Raw genomic sequence first — 17,047 nt, 5'->3', positions numbered from 1 at the left:
AAAGAGAACCTGCCACCACCCATCAAAGTACCTGTCACCACCCATCAAAGACCTGTCACAGTTCATCAGAGTACTCAAGTACCTGTTACAGTCCTCCTGAGTACCTGTTACAGTCCATCAGAGTACCTGTCACAGTTCATCTGAGTACCCGAGTACCTGTCACAGTCAATCTGAGTACCTGTCACAGTTCATTAGAGTACCCGAGTACCCGTCACAGTTCATCTGAGTGCCTGAGTATGAGAGAAACATCTGAGTGCCTGAGTACCCCTCACAGTCCATCTGACTACCCGAGTACCTGTCACAGTTCTGTTATACCTGAAGGGTTCCACGTGTACCGTCACTTTAAGGCTGACTCCACCCAGGAATGATGACAAGGGTCAAGGGGCATAGTAGCCATCTTAGAGCACATGTAAGGAAGCATAATAAGATGTACTGTCCTGAAATGCATGTTGCAGTGTACAGCGAGTACCGAAATAACATCCATTGTTCCAGACCAGAGTCTTGTGTCTCTCACAACTCAGAGGATATAACAAGTTCATCTGAGTACCCGAGTACCTGTCACAGTTCATCTGAGTACCCGAGTACCTGTCACAGTCCATCTGAGTACCCGAGTACCTGTCACCACCCTTCAGAGTACCTATCTATAGCCCATCAGAGTACCCAAGTGCCTGTCACCAGCCCATCAGAGTATCCGAGTACCTGTTACCAGCCCATTAGAGGAACCAAGTATCTGTCACCAGCCCATCAGAGTACCCAAGTACCTGCCTGTAGCTCATCAAGTTACCAAAGTACCTATCCGCAGCCCATCAGTGTCCGAGTACCTATCTGCATCCCATGCCTCATAGAATATACATGCTCGAAGACCTTCAAAAGTGTGATAGGTAAGAATGAAATGAGATGTTTCATTTATGCTCCTAGAACACCTGAAGGTACTACTTCAATGTTGGGCCTCTTTATATGGCCAGGATGTGTAAAGGTCTCACACATGTGGTATCGCCATACTCAGGAAGAGTAGCAAAATGTATTTTGGGGTGTAATTTTTGCTATATACATGCTATGTGTTAGAAATAGCTTATAAATTGACAACTTTTTTTTTTTTTTTTACACAAAAAGTGTTTATTTATTTTTTTCCACAATTTCCAAAAACTTCTGGAAAAAAAATTAACCATTCAAAAGACTCATTATGCCTCATAGATTATACGTTGGGGTATTTGCTTTTAAGAAGGGGGTCATTTTGTGGGCAATTCCACTGTCCTGGTGCTCCAGAGTCTTCAAAAGTGTAATAGGTGGTTGAGAAATGAGATGTGTCATTTATGTTCATAGAACGCCTGAAGGTGCTGGATTTTATTTAAAATTTGGCATGGAGTCCCCCCTCGAGAGCTGATTATTCTGTGAGAAAGGAGACATTGTCGCTTCAATATAAATGGAGGTTCGACTTGGAGGCGACTTCCATTGAAATCAATGGGTAGAAGTCGGATTGAAGTCGGAGCGACTGCTGTAGTGTACATTAAGAAGGCTCCATTAACTAACATTGATTTTCTCAACAGTGCGACTTGGGGCAACCTGAAGTCGGATCCCGAGTTGCCCCTGTGTGAACCGACTCTACGTGTCTCAAAAATTAGATATACCTGATGTACTGAAGGCCTGATCAGATGTTATAAATTTTCAGTGATTGGCACCATAGTTTGTAGACTCTATAACTTTCACAAAGACCTAATAATATACACTAATTTGGGTTATTTTTACCAAAGCTATGTAGCAGTATAAATGTTGGCCAAAATTTATGAAGAAAAATTACTAATTTGCAAAATTTTATGACAGAAACAAAGAAAAAGGCATTTTTTTCACAAAATTTACGGTCTTTTTTTATTTATAGCACAAAAAATAAAAAAACACTAGTGATTAAATACAACCAAAAGAAAGCTCTATTTATGTGAAAAAAAGGACGCAAATTTAATTTGGTCACAGTGTTGCATGACTGAGTAGAGTAATTGTCATTGAAAGTGTGAGAGTGCTGAAAGCTGAAAATTGGTCTGGGCAGGAAGAGAGTGAAAGTGCCCTGTATTGAGGTACCCTTACAGTGCCCCTCCACCCAGCTCAGGTATGAAGTTGCCAAAGGGGTCTTCTACTCCTTTTAGCAAATAGGTACATATTTCAAGGTTCTTTTCTTTTCTTTTTTCATGAAAATTTAATTTTGGTCTGGTCTTAATTGGCTTGCTTTAATTGGGTAATGAGTGTTGCTGCTGTGTTCTTCTCCAATAACCAAGTGCTGAGTGAAGCTGGGTTCCAATCAGTGATGCTGTTGTCACTGCAAGGCTCTTTTATATCTTTATAAACTAAACATCCCCTTTAAGATCAGCATCTGTATTTGTAAGCCAAATATTGAAAAAGCAATTGACTTTAAATAAATCTTTATTAATTTTCAGCAAAATTCCACATCACAACAATATCTGTAAAGCACTATAGTAAACATCTAAGACATAATAGCAGAAAGTACAACTGTTAAAGTGCAATTCACACTGCTGTTTGGTGTCTATTGAGATGTCAGGTGACACTGGACACTGAAAACAGAAGTAGTGTTGTCAGCTATCTGACCATGCTGTGTGACACAAATGTAAATCAAGAAGACTGCATAATTCCATTGATTATATCTGTGTTTTAGCTGTGTGTATGTATCTACTTGTCTTGTTTTACACTTTAATGTCATAAGTAATCCAAGAAAACAAAAATCAAACTTGCGCTTAGTGTAGCATGAGACTGCAGCACTTCCAAATGTCTAAATATAGGTATGGATTGAGAAATGACTGCGCAGGTGATGAAAGGGAATATGCAATAAAAATGACAAAAAAAAGCTGCTGGGAATAACACAACAGAACAAATTGTGTAACAATTTATAAAATCTGATTTGCCGTACTAGTTGAGCAAACAATAGTGATAAACAAGTAAAATATCAAACAGCAATCCATGAGTTGTTTCCATGTGAGAATGAACAATAAATGCAATGTATGCAAATAAAGTCTTTAAAAATGTGTCCAGGAGGAAAAAATTACCATTCAAGGAGTGCATCTTCACCGTAATTGATAAATGTAGCTTACCAGAACTCTAGATTACACATTATAAGATTATAGATAAGCATGGAATCACAAATCATGGTGAATCCAGCCATGTGGAAGATGGGGAGACAATGTCATGGTGGACCTTGCTGGTTCCCAATTGCTCTCATGGATGTCCCATAAAAAAAGAAGAATATCCACATAGTGTAAAACTATATGCTGGTTTATTAAAAATAAGCGTTGCTAAAAACTTACACAGATCCAATAAAAATCGAGCAGTGAATGTAAAGATTCCCAGGTAAGGATCTACTGGTACAGAGATCAAACAAGCGTGGTGTTGACAGACATAGACTCCTCCCTATATATATATATATATCTTAGATGTGATGTCATTGGGGGCAGGACAGGTAAAGTAGCTCACATATCTGTGTTTTAGCTGTGTGTATATATATCTACTTGTCTTGCATCACACTTTAATGTCATCAATAAATGAAGAAAACAAAAATCTAACTTGCGCTTAGTGTAACATGAGACTGCAGCACTTTCAAATGTCTGAATACAGGACATAAGAATCTTATACAAAATAATAAGTGTGCATATCCCTATAAACCCAATAATATATATAAAAAAAACATAAATCCATTACATAAAAAGTACATCAATCAATAATATCCAAATTAGAAATCAAATTTATGTGTTATTAACCTGCCTGCCTGGACCCTCAGTGTTATGCAAAAGCACAAATTTATCTCTTTCTGGTAAGAGGCTGTGCATTGGGGAGCAGCACCTGAACACTAGAAGTACTTTAGATGCTTTAAAATGTCACTGAAAGCACTTCAATTCACTTGGTGGACTTTTGATTACATTGTTTGGACTTTTTTATACACCTATATCATCTATTTCCTATATGAACTTTTTTTTTAATTTATGATTTGTTTTTATTTATTTATATTGAATTTTTAGGGATATGCGCACAATTATTTTGTATGAGATTCTAATGTCATCCATAGTGCCCAACTAATTTAAATAATGGAATCAAATATTACTGTAGTGCTTGAATCTTTACAAGCCTGTCAGCGTTTAGTGATCTAATAAAATAGTACTTTTGGACCTCTGTCTTGTAGCCCACACTCCATCTAAGACTGCAGACTCCACAGGTAGGCATTCTGCTTTTACTGACTCACGGCGACGATGGGACCAAGTTCACCTTCCATTGTATTGTCATCACCTTATTATGTACTATATAATGATAAGAAGTATAGTACTCTATTATTTGGGCAATGACTGGAGGGCAGCGAGTGAGAAGAGGGGAAACCTGCACTCCGAGATGGAATGTAGACTTGCCAAGAAATGCACAAAAAAGTTTGGTTAATAGCCTACAATGAGTACCAGTTCATAATTGAGCTGGTCGATTCACTGTCCCTAAACAATGCCCATTTTAAGGGAATTGATCAACTCACTCTTTTATATAAATCATTATGTTGACATAAATACTTCTTGCACATACTGTATTTAGTAAAAAATAGGATAGGTATGTAGAGCAGGACATTCATGTTACCGACTGCTGAACATATATTACTATAAATAATAATAATAAAATAGTACAAAAAAAAATACAGCTTTAGTCTTAGTCTTTTAGTCATACCATATGGAAAGGTTAGTAGGGGGCGCTAATTGGTCTAACAAACCAAAAAAAAAAACAATTGTTTTTTTTTGGCAACCAGCCTGCCTGGTTTTACAACTAAGTTAGATATCTGGTAAACTATAATTTGCTTATAAAGTGCATATAGATGTGAATCTTAACAGTACCCACATAAATTGTTAAAACAAATCATAAAAAGTAATACTTTTTTTCCGGTTTGTTAGACCAATTAGCGCCCCCTACCAACATCTCCAAATTCTGCACTGGTGATTTTTCACTTAGTTAAGGGGTAGCAGCTTAGGAACCTAGTTTAGAAATTAGGAGCGCGGGATCTATTTTCTGTTTTAAGTCATACCATATACCTGTAATAAAGTATGTCCCACATTGTGCAAGCCGCTGGATCTTGAAGAAATCTTCACTGCCCCCTCCTCTTCCTGTCTCTGAACTTTTGGTGCTGCATTTGGTTAACCGCTTCAGGCAGAAGACCTGTTCAGATGGGCTGATAAGGCTTCACCCCCACCTTCCTCCTCCATTGAGAAAAATGTATTCATTCATTACATTACTTACATGACCGGAACACAATCTGTGAATGGGGAGAGTCTGATCAGTCACAGGATTCTCTTCTTCATTCACATATGGAGTGACAAGCAGTGTATTCAATGAAAGTGCATCTCTCAATTTTCTCAATGGAGAAGGGGGGGGGGGGGGGTGACCTCATCAGATAATTCTTTATTGCAGTTCTGCCTAAAGACCTAAAGCTGTTAACCAGTTACTCCTGCTCAATACAGCCCCATAGACATCTCTGAGATCATTCCTGGTCTTGAGAAACAGTCACATAGAAGATCATTGGGCACTAATGAACACCACTGGATGTAAACAAACTGCGGAACCATGGCCATTGGAGCAAGGTAAGTATGCATCTGTAGTGGGGGAGGATGGTTTAATTTAGGTCAGGGGAAAGGGGCAAAAAGTATACATGCACTTTGTTTTAAAGTGCACTTTTCCTTTAACAGCCAAAATAGAAGTTGTTTTTAATGACAATTTTAATGACAAACCCTACTGGAATCTGGTTTCTGATTGGGTGCTATAAAGTGGTACAGATCATTGCCTTTGTACCAGTTTAGTATTTTTATTTTATTTTTTATATTTTCAGCTTCAGATCACACAGCTCACTCAAATATTCATCATTGTCTGGATCAAATTTCAAGGCTTTTTCATAGCATTCAATGGCATCTTTTGTGTTTCCTTTATTCTTATAGACAAACCCAAGCAATTCAAAACCAGACGCCTGAGGTGGGTACATCTTTATCTTCCTTTCAGCCAGTCTTTTTAACGCTTTCTCACTAAAATCTCTGGACAGACTTGGGTATAATATCTGGAAACTTTCTTTGTAATATTTTATTGCTTCTGATTCAGATCTCTTGTGGTACTCTTGAAAGCGGGCATAAGCCTGGTAGACCTGTTGCTTCTCTTCATCTGTGAGATTAGTAAATTGCAAAACTTGTTTAAATGTGTCATCTGCTTTCTGATAGGCCTTTAATTCGCAATACATATTTGCCAGGTCTGTGTATGCATAGACAAATGTCTTCTTGTGTTCCAGCACCTTTTCAAAGTGAAAAATGGCTTTATTAACAAACTCATTCACTTGTTCCTGGTGTACGTACCGGAGTTGAGGGTTTACCTTTTCATTCTTCCTTAAATTTACCATTTTCTGCCTGTAACACACTCCTATTTGGTGATGAAGAAAGCCAGAGGTTGGCATAAGGTCAACAGCTTCTTTTAGGACATGCAAAGCCTCATCTATCAGCCCAGCTTTTCTGTAAAACTTGGCCACATAACGAAGTAGATATGGAAGATTTGGAGCTTGTTGCAGAGCTTCTTCTATGTATGTTCTTCCTTCCTTTTCTCTATTTAGCTCCTGCAGTTTCAGTGCAAGAAGTGCTTTCAAGACAGCATCTTTTGTATTTACTTCTACAGCATGTTGCAAGAGCTCAAGGGATTTGCATTCAGAAGCGTCACACTTCTTACTGTTCAACCCCTCCAAACGGTATACCGCTATGGCATGACCAGAACACCACTCAGGTTCTTCTGGATTTAGTTCCAGAGCTTTCTCAAAGCATTCTTTGGCTTTCTCGTAATATTGTGCACAAAATTTTAACAGTGACCACCCTTGTTCACCATACACCTCTGCTATTTTGTTAGAACCATTAGGCAATTTCTTGAGCTCTTTATAGATGTGTTTTATCTTTTCTATGTACATCTGAGCATTTTCATACTGGTTCATGTAAAAGTATATCCAGGCATAGTTTCCAAAAGTCACAAGTAACTTTTTGCCTTTTCCATCAGCATTATTATCTTCAACATTTTCCTCTGCTTTCTTCAAGTTATCAATGGCTTCTGTGTAATCACCTTTCAAGTGCATTATGTAGGCAAGAAGATTGTACACCATGTATTTGTTGCTGGTGACCAGGTATATAAGTTGGTAATCAAGTCTTTCTTTCAGCTCATCAGCATTGCTATCTTTTCCTAGCAGCCTCCAAGTAAAATGGCACTGTAACTGCAGCAAGCTGGATTTTAAAGCGACTTTAGAAGGTACACTATAGAAGAACATAAAACAAATTGCAAATATTAAGTACTGTGGTAGAACATTTTTGCAAACATTCATGCCTACAATCATATGTTCTTACAGGGCTACATACAGGGATTCCAACATATGATATTTAACTATACAGTAGCTTGTCACTAGTAGTTGCCTAGTCGCTCCTCATGCCTTTTGGGGTCTTGCTGGCAAGACATCCAGCAGATCATAGCAGTGCCAATCCTCAACTATAGACTCTCATGCCTCATTTCCAGTTCTCCTCAAGAGAACTGGAAATGGCAACAGTAACATAAATATATATATATATATATATATATATTTTATATATACATATATATTTGTGTGTGTGTGTGTGTGTGTGTATGTGTACCGAAAGACACACACATACACACAGTGCAGCACTACTACAGTGATAATTCAGCGCTATACTTAGTGCTATGTATACATGCAATAAAATTCTAATTCATTATAATAATGTCCCATAGATCAATATCATCCTTGATAGTAGTGCTCCTGCTGAGGAAGACCATTCAATGTCAATACATGTGCAGAGGAGAGGAACCAAGCCTGTGATATCACGCAGCCACGGTGGGGAGCGAGCAGACATTCTCTATACATGTAACCAGCAAATTTTGTTTTTATATCTAGTAAGTGTCTTCTTTTAGTGGGGTTTTAAATAAAAGTTTTATAGCAGAGAGCACTATGTCGGCTGTGTTTTTCATCATATGATACACAAGTCCCTTGAAGTGGAGGAACAGCTGAATAATCTCGGAGATCAACCCCTTATCTGTGAGGGACATATTGGGTGGAGTGGAGATTGTGAAAGGGAGCAATTGAACAGCTGAATCCTGAGAGAAAGAAAAGACATTTGGGGAGTGAAAATGAAGAGTTAATTTGAGTCTTCCTGACTCATCCTTGAGGTGAGCAGATTAATTAGCTGGTAGTGGTGTGCACAAGCAATAAGAAATATTGAGAAGCACGGTGATATGATAATAACACTGCAGCACTACTATCAAGATTGATATTGATTTATGGGACATTTATTATGAATTTTAATTGTATTGCACTTAGTATAGCATTGAACTATCACTGTAGTAGTGCTGCACTGTGTGTATATGTGCGTTTTTTTTTGTGGGCTTACCGATTACCTCCTCCAGCTCGTAACTCGTCCTTGTCTAGGGGTTCTCAGGGTTGATGGCCCAGTAACTGTAGAGACTGACACTTGAACTCCTTTTTAGGGTTTTTATTTGCATAAAACTGTTGAACAAAACTCAGTCTCTCAGTTGGGAATAAAGGGTATAAGGATGAAGTATATAGCTCAGGTACTTTGAAACTGCTGACTTCAATAAAAGTCTCTCTTTACATAATACAGAGAATAGCCACTCGCAAATGGATTCTTTAACTGTTGGATAAATCCTTGTTTGTGGATCTAGCAACCAACAAGTGATTTTAGCTTAGCAAAGTCTCTGCCACAGACTTGGTTGAAAAACTTAGATTCTAATAAGAACTTAGTTGCAAACGGAAGGATAAAGGTAGGAACTTTCTTACTGTACTGATATCTTGCAGCCGGTCCAGCGATACCATAAGAAATGTGGATGCGAGACAAATGAGCCCACTGATTGGCTCAGAGAGAAAGATTGGTACCCAATGCGTCCAACCAGACTGCGTTCTAATGCCTCTCACAGGTGCAAACCCCACCTATGACCAGGCAAAACCAGCCCAGCCAAACTGATAGCAAAGCATAATTTAGAACAATTAACCCCAAAACTCAACTACAGTTTTGGGAAAAAACTAAATTTACAGACATAACGGGTACTCATCAGGAGTACTGGCGCTACATATATATATATATGCAGAGCTTGAAAAGTGTGTGGAGATCGTACTGGGAGACTAGCTTGTAAAGAATAATTTTTGGGTGCAGTAGTATGTCAAGCTTTAAAAGGGTTCTCACCACTCCACCCCCATACACCATATATATATACATATATATACATATATATATATTATAGTTCTGCCCCCCCATCACCTCCATACACCATCCATATATATAGTCCCCCCTATATGCCATCCATACAGCATATACATATATACAGTTCTCACCTTCCCACCCGCATACACCATCGGTACATACGGTTCTCACCCCCCCATCCCCTCCAGACACCATCCATATATACCGTCCTCACCCCACCCCCACATACACCATCCATACATACAGTTCTCACCCACCATATCCTCCATACACCATCCATATATACAGTCCCCCCCCATACACCATCCATATGAACTGTCCTCATCACCCCGCCAGGATACACCATATACACATACAGATACACTATCCATATATACAGCCCTCAGTTCTCCCCCCATATACCATCCATATATACAGCCCCACCATCCATAAACACAGTCCTCATCAACCCCCACCGATACACCATCCATACATACAGTTCTCACCACCCCCCATCTCCACCATACAGCATCGATATATACAGTTCTCCCCCCCATATACCATCCATATATACAATCCCCCCCATATACAGTACCATCCAAAGATACAGTCCTCACCCCTTCTGCCCCCAAACACCATCCATATATACAGTCATCACCCCTCCCACCAATACACCATCCATATATACAGCCATATATACAACTCTCTTCCTCCCCATACACCATTCATATGTGCAGTCCTCACCCTTCCCCATACACCATTCATGTATACAGTTATCATCCCTCCCTCCTATACACCATCCATATATATATAGTCCTCATGCCCCCCCCCCCCCATATTCAACATCCACATAACCGTTTTCACTACCCCCCATACACCATGCACCATTTTTACACCTTTCCCTTTCTATATACAACTCTAGCCTGTCTATATACTACCCTAGCCTGCCTATATACTAACCCAGCCTGTCTATTTACTACCCTAGCCTGTCGATATACTACCCTAGCCTGTCGATATACTACCCTAGCCTGTCCATATACCTGTGGACCATGGCTGGCGTGGAGAAGCAAGCCAGTGCCACCACTATTTGCCTTCAAGCTGGGTCCAGAGGTGTAGGCCTGCAGACCATAGCTGATGAAATAGGTGGAGAAGTGCCGCAAACATCTGCACCCCCGCCACCTCCACCATATACATGGGCAAGACAAAGGGGGGAGGAGTCAGGGGCAAAGCCAATGGGGCCACGGCAAAATTAGGTTTTTGCCTTGGATGTCAAAAATACTTGCATCTGCCCTGAGTGGCAGCCAAAGGCTGCAAGCCCTTATCAGTGTGTTTCTGTTGGTGTGGGGGGAGGGGGGGAGTTCTCCTGTCATAACACAATAGCACGACAGGGGAGAACGGCGCAGTAACATCACTTGTGCTAGTATGGCGATCTGTCAGTTTTTTTTGTTCAGCCCATTGGGTTGGAAAAAAAAAACTTAGTGTGTACCCAGCTTAATCTCTTACTTCATCTCACAGCTGTAATCAGATACTCTTTCCTGGCTGCTGGAGGGTACAGCTGTTGGTTAACAAATCCCTCCTTTGTTTTCTTTCCTGATTTCTTTGTAAATGTAAAGTTGGTCATAAACTGTTAGCGGAGAATAACCATGCCGGGATATTGTATTTTGACATCTGCTTCCACAGCCTATCAGCTGCAGCCCATGATTCAGAAAAATCCTGCAATATGTCCCTTCGACAGAAGACATTGAAAAAATTTACTTTTTTTAAGTGGAGACAACCACACACACTGATTGAAATCTGGCCAGTCCTTGCTGAACCAACCCAAATTCAATACATCACTTTTGTTATTTGACAGTTTTCTAAGCACCAAGCACTGGGCGGGAAATGTTTTATTCTATTCATGCTGGCTGGCACTGAGCTAACACTTCTGCTCCAACAGGGAGAGAATACATGGCACAGAGCTGTCCCTGGACGAAGCCAGTCAGGCAATAATTGAGCAAGGCGCTCACTTCCCACAACTAAGAGACTGAATCATTGAAAAGGGAATCCGAGCATAATTAATGCTACCTCCCCTTACTTCTCCCCAACATAGAAGCACCGCAGGGCTTTCTTATGCGATAACAGTGCCTGGCTTTAGGAGTAAGCCCTATATATCAAAGTATATTTGTCCCCACTGTTGTGTGTATGCTCTCGCTTCTATGAGTTATTTCACTGACGTATTCTAAAGAAATACTACAGTCCTCCTTGTTTGTTTTATGGGAACTGTATTGCTCAAATGATAGTCTCAAATGCCGGATAGATTTTTAAATTCTGTCATCGAACTGGTTAAATTTGATTGGTGGTTCTTGGTGATTTAGGCAGTATTTTTTTTATCTCGTATTGATTTAGACATCCCTCTACTGTAGATACAAATAAATGATAATGTCCTTTAGTACAAGCTCTGCCCCTTTTTTCATGTGTTTATTTTTGTAAAAACTACTGCTATAAAGCAGTTTCGGACAGAAGGGAGTTGGCATTATAATTATAGCTATTGTTTAAACTATGCAGGCCACCAAACAAGACAGACAGGTTTATGGACAAACTTATGGTAGTAATACAAATACAAAATAAGACGCTTATAAGAAGCATTAATACTGTAGTATGTAAATGAGTGTAGAGGGAGTCACTGAGTAAGGGGAGGAAGGGATGGATGGAGGGACGGCATGACAATGTGGACAGCCACATTCATGCATTAGGATAGAAAAAGTTGTCCCCTTTAAGAAAAGCCAGAGCAGGGAGGTGCGTGCGGTTAGGAAGAACGGGAGCTAGGGAAGTGACGTCAGGCTGTGAGCGGCTGAGAGAGAGATTTCTATCTACACACCCTCCTGTAGTTTGGTGATAAAAAAGTGGGACTATCAGGACAGCCCGGCAGTGCTGGGTCTTTGGAGGAGGAGAAGATGGCTGTTATGTACATATAACATGGTTGGGTATGGGGTTCTCAGGTACCTTCCGGTTAACAAGGGGTTAACCAGGAAAGGGTAAAAGTTAGGTCACTGCGAAGGTTGAGTACTATCTCGGAGTCGGGGACTTGCGACTGGAGGCCTAAAGTATAAAAGAGTATGTCGCAGTGACCATGTTGTGTGTCGTTGCCTTTGAAGACCCCAAAAAGGATATATATAAAAGTCAGTTAACGGTTATTTAAAAGTTATTTTAAAAAGTTATTTATTCTATTTACGGTACATGTTAATAAAAGGCCATCGGGCCATTTACTCCAAAACCTTGTCACGTCATTTGTGGGGGATTTGGGGGTGTTTAGATTATGTATAACACGTTGGTAAGAGACTGTGGATTATGTCCTTCATATGTCATGGAAGAAAGACGAATGGACAAAAAGGGGGGGGGGGGGAGAAGAGAAAGTAAGGAGAGCACAGAGTTGACACTATTTCGATTACTTTGATTCAGATCAGGATTAGACCAGGGTTGGTTCTACATGTTCATCCTTTACGTTTAGAGTACCAAAGTTTCCAAGAAAATCACAAATTAGAGAGTTTAGAGCAGGGATATGCAATTAGCGGACCTCCAGCTGTTGCAGAACTACAAGTCCCATCATGCCTCTGCCTCTGGGTGTCATGCTTATGGCTGTCAGAGTCTTAGCCCTTGTAAAAATGGTCGGAGATCCCGACGGAATGTGTCCGATCGGACCGTTTTGTCGGATAATCCGACTGTGTGTGGTCTTCATCGGACTGTTTCAGTCGGAGTATCCGACGGACCAAGTTTTCCAACTTGTCAGTGAAATTTTCTGACAACATGATCCGATCATGTGTAGAGAATTCCGATCGGACAAAGTGCCACGCATGCTCAGATCAAATTCCTACACCAAAGCTATTGGCTACTAGCCTGAACGTAGTCCCGTCGTAACTAAATAACGTCATCACGTTCTGAACAATCGGATTTTCCGTGTAACTTTGTCCGACCGTGTGTATGCAACAGTTTCGGACAAAATCTGACGGATTTGGTTGTCGGAATGTCCGACCCTGTGTACAAGGGCTAACTATGCCTCATGGGAGTTGTAGTTCTGCAACAGCTGGAGGTCCACTAATTGCATATCCCTGGTTTAGAGGGTAATGCCCTGTACACACGACAGGACTTTCCTACAGACTAGGGTCCGACGGACTTTGCCGGAATTTCAGAGGAGTCCCGGCGGACTTTCCGAACCAACGGACTTGCCCACACATGACCGGACTTTCCGGCAGACTAGGTCCGCCGGACTTGCCGGCAGAATTCCAACAGAGTTCCGGAGGGCTTCCAAATGAACGGACTTGCCCACACATGGACTAAAGTCCATTCATGTTGAACGTGATGAGTTACGATGGGACTAGAAAAGGAAGTCAATCACGCCACTTTTATCGGCGAGATTGACACCTTGTTAGCCCGTCGCCTGGTATGGATTTTAAGGGGAAGCCCCTACGCCGAAAAAACGGCGTGGGGTTCCCCCCCCAAATCGATACCAGATGCTTATCCGAGCACACATCCTGGCCGGTCAGGAAAGGGGGTGGGGACGAGCGAGCGCCCCCCTTCTGAGCCATACAAGCCCGCATGCCCTCAACATGGGGGTGGGTGCTTTGGGGAAGGGGGGCAGCTTGCGGGCCCCCCACCCCAAAGCACCTTGTCCCCATGTTGATGAGGACAAGGGCCTCTTCCCGACAACCCTGGCCATTGGTTGTCAGGGTCTGCGGGTGGGGGGCTTATCGGAATCCGGGAGCCCCCTTTAATAAGGGGGCCCCCTGATCCCAGCCCCCCCACCCTATGTGAATGAGTATGGGGTACAAGAATGTGAATGTTGATGAGGACAAGAGGCTCTTTCCTCATCAACATGGGGACAAGGTGCCTTGTGGTGGGGGGCCCATAGGGCGCCCCCTTCCCCAAAGCACCCACCCCCCATGTTGAGGGCATGTAGCCTAGTACGGCTCAGGAGGGGGGATGCTCGCTCGTCCCCACACCCTTTCCTGACCGGCCGGGCTGCGTGCTCGGATAAGGGTCTGTTATCGATTTGGGGGGCCCACGCCGTTTTTTCAGTGTAGGGGCTTACCCTTAAAATCCATACCAGACCAAAGATCCTTGGAGGGGCATTCCCTCTCGCTCTCGCTGCGATAGGTAAATGTGTTTTTCCTATTGCAGCGAGCGCGAGATGTACAGTACTCTATCACCAAAACATTCTCGCGGGCAGGTGCTGTAGCTGCCCTTGCGTCGTATTTGGTCCGTTGAACCAGCATACAGATGAACGGGTTTCCCGCTAGTACGGCGGAGTTCCAGCAGGAAAATTTAAAACATGTTCTATTTCTAAAGTCCGTCGGATTTTTGGCATGCAAAGGTCCAATGGAGCCCACACACGATCGGAATGTCCGACGGATTCGTTCCGTCTGACCTTTGCTGTCAAAAAGTCCGGTCATGTGTACACGGCATAAGGGTTTCTCATATGATATTAAGGATTCATATGTGTGGTGGGTTTGTACTAAAGGAATTACATCTGTGAATGTTGGAGTAGAATTAGCCTTACAGTGCCTGGTACAAGTGCCTTTTCTAACCCTACTATTCCTTGGCTTTTGGAATTTACAAATGCAGAAATTTAGAAATTGGATGAAAGGTTTAGGACTGGGAAGCACTTTTTGATAGATAAATAGTATATTTTATATACAAGCATATAGATCAGACCAAAATGATGGACAAATGAGGAGGAAAGAGGGACAGAGGGACTTTGTTCCGCATGAGGGACAGTCCCTCAAAATCAGGGACAGTTGGGAGCTCTGGGTTTAGTACTGCCCCCTCTAACCCTAAAGCCCTAAAACTGCCCCTCAAGTTCCATTAAGGTAAATACAGCCCTGGGGTTGGTTGCCAGTCCCTCGTTCCTGCTCTACAAAATCACATAATGTTACTGCAGAGCACAGAGTAGGTAGGTATTATCAAATCATTCTGCACAGAGAAGCTTCAGAATGTAGGCGCAGAGTGCAATGACCCTAACCAACCTACCCTGTGTCCTTGATCATGGGGAGATTAGATTAGATTACATGACTAAGAAAATTGAGTACTGTCCGTGATCCTTTTTTTATCTCACTAACTCTTCTGTTATCTTTATTGCCATTGATTTGTATGTGTTTTTTTATTGTTTTTTTTTTTCTCTTTTTTCTCTCTTCTTTCCCTCAGAGGTGTTTTGTTTTTTTGCTTTGTTTTTACATTCTGCTTAAAAATTTGTAAATCCGTACTGCTTGGACCTTGAAGAAGGGGACATACCCCGAAAGCTTGTCCTGAAAAATTGTATGTTAGTGCAAATAAAAAAAGTATCACGGACAGTACTCAATTTTCTCTGTCACAATTGCACTAATACGGCTACAATCACATTAAGTATTACATGACTAAGAATGCATGGAGAACCATCACTGCACACTGTGCCTGCACACCTCCGCTTTTCTATACAACTCTGCAGAGGACTTGACAGCATGCTCTGTTATTCACACCACAAACCTATTAAAGAAAGCTGAATAAAATAAATAGCTGAAGAAGAGCAGTACATACTATACATACAACAGACATCAATTCATGCAAAAGAATCTGAACAAATATTACTGTAATTACCTCATTGTGGTACGCCAATGTTCACACTGAGAAAGCAGTGTGTCTACCCGGTGCTCCAAAAATCTGTTTCTACCAGCAATGTTTTCATAGCTTGGAGGTCTAGTGTTATGATGACTATCATGCTAGCAGGAGGAGCAAAGGGAGAAGCGAAACTCAGAGCTTTCCTTGGTAAACAGAAAGACATTTCAGAGCAAAGAATAGAAAGTGAAACCAGAAAGTACATAACTTCAGTAACCGCAGGATGCTCTCAGTGGATATAAATGTTTAAAATTTAAGTACACTTATTTTTTTTTCTAAATTCCAGCTCCCCTATGCACCAGTATAGCATTCATGTACTTTTTTTGCAAAAATATCAAAGCTTTTCATTAACCATTTAAGGACCGAGCCTCTTTTTGAGATTTGTTAAAAATATTTTTTTTTTTGCTAGAAAATTATGTAGAACCCCCAAACACTATACATTTTTTTTTTAACACCCTAGAGAATAAAATTACGGTTGTTGCAATACTTTCTGTCACACCGTATTCGTGCAGCGGTCTTACAAGCGCACTTTTTATGGAAAAAATACACTTTTTTTAATTAAAAAATAAGACAACAGTAAAGTTAGCCCATTTTTTTTTTTTTTTATATTATTGTTTTTATATTGTTATATTGATACCCAACATGTCACGCTTCAAAATTGCCCCCGCTCGTGGAATGGCAACAAATTTTTACTCTTAAAAATCTGCATAGGCGATGTGCTATGCCATTCTGTCGACGTATATGTACAGGACACGGTCAGCAAGTGGTTAAGAGCTATGGGTGGAAGTGACGTTGGTATGGAAACAGGTGGGGGCCATCTTCCTCTCGCTCGTCTCCATACCCAACACCTCCGCCGCTGCAGACGGCTCCGATAAGCGGCGAAGGGCACCGGAGCGTGGCGATGGTCCTCTCCTGACGCCGATAAAAGTGATCTCGCAGCGAATCCACTGCAGAGGCCACTATTATCGGAAACTGGACCACCGGCCAAAGAAGAGGATACTGGGGTGATGGCAGCTAGCTGCTGCCATAACAACGATATTCCTCTTCAAAGTTATTTTTTTTGTTTCAAACAATTTATTGATTTTCAATACATCAGTGTAAAATCAGAAATACAACTCAATATTCCATGCACAGCACTGTGGAAACTATAACAGGTTACAATCGATCAATACAGTTACTAT

General features: G+C 41.2%; 1 protein-coding gene across 1 annotated transcript; it reads right to left on the bottom strand.

The window, feature by feature from the left end:
• Nucleotides 1–2,394: 2,394 nt before the first annotated feature.
• Nucleotides 2,395–16,009, bottom strand: LOC143930157 (interferon-induced protein with tetratricopeptide repeats 5-like). The gene is made up of 2 exons (XM_077454184.1): nucleotides 15,849–16,009; nucleotides 2,395–7,292 (listed from the first exon to the last, which is right to left on the bottom strand). The coding sequence occupies exons 1-2, from the start codon at nucleotides 15,851–15,853 to the stop codon at nucleotides 5,837–5,839; spliced, it is 1,461 nt and encodes a 486-aa protein (XP_077310310.1). The 5' UTR covers nucleotides 15,854–16,009; the 3' UTR covers nucleotides 2,395–5,836.
• Nucleotides 16,010–17,047: the final 1,038 nt, after the last annotated feature.

Source organism: Lithobates pipiens, unplaced genomic scaffold (assembly GCF_037356315.1).
Source record: "Lithobates pipiens isolate NorthernLeopardFrog02 unplaced genomic scaffold, aLitPip1_a1.2 Scaffold_25, whole genome shotgun sequence".
Lineage (NCBI taxonomy): Eukaryota > Metazoa > Chordata > Amphibia > Anura > Ranidae > Lithobates > Lithobates pipiens.
Note: the sequence above shows the minus strand (reverse complement) of the source record. Positions and strands in the feature narration are given on the sequence as shown.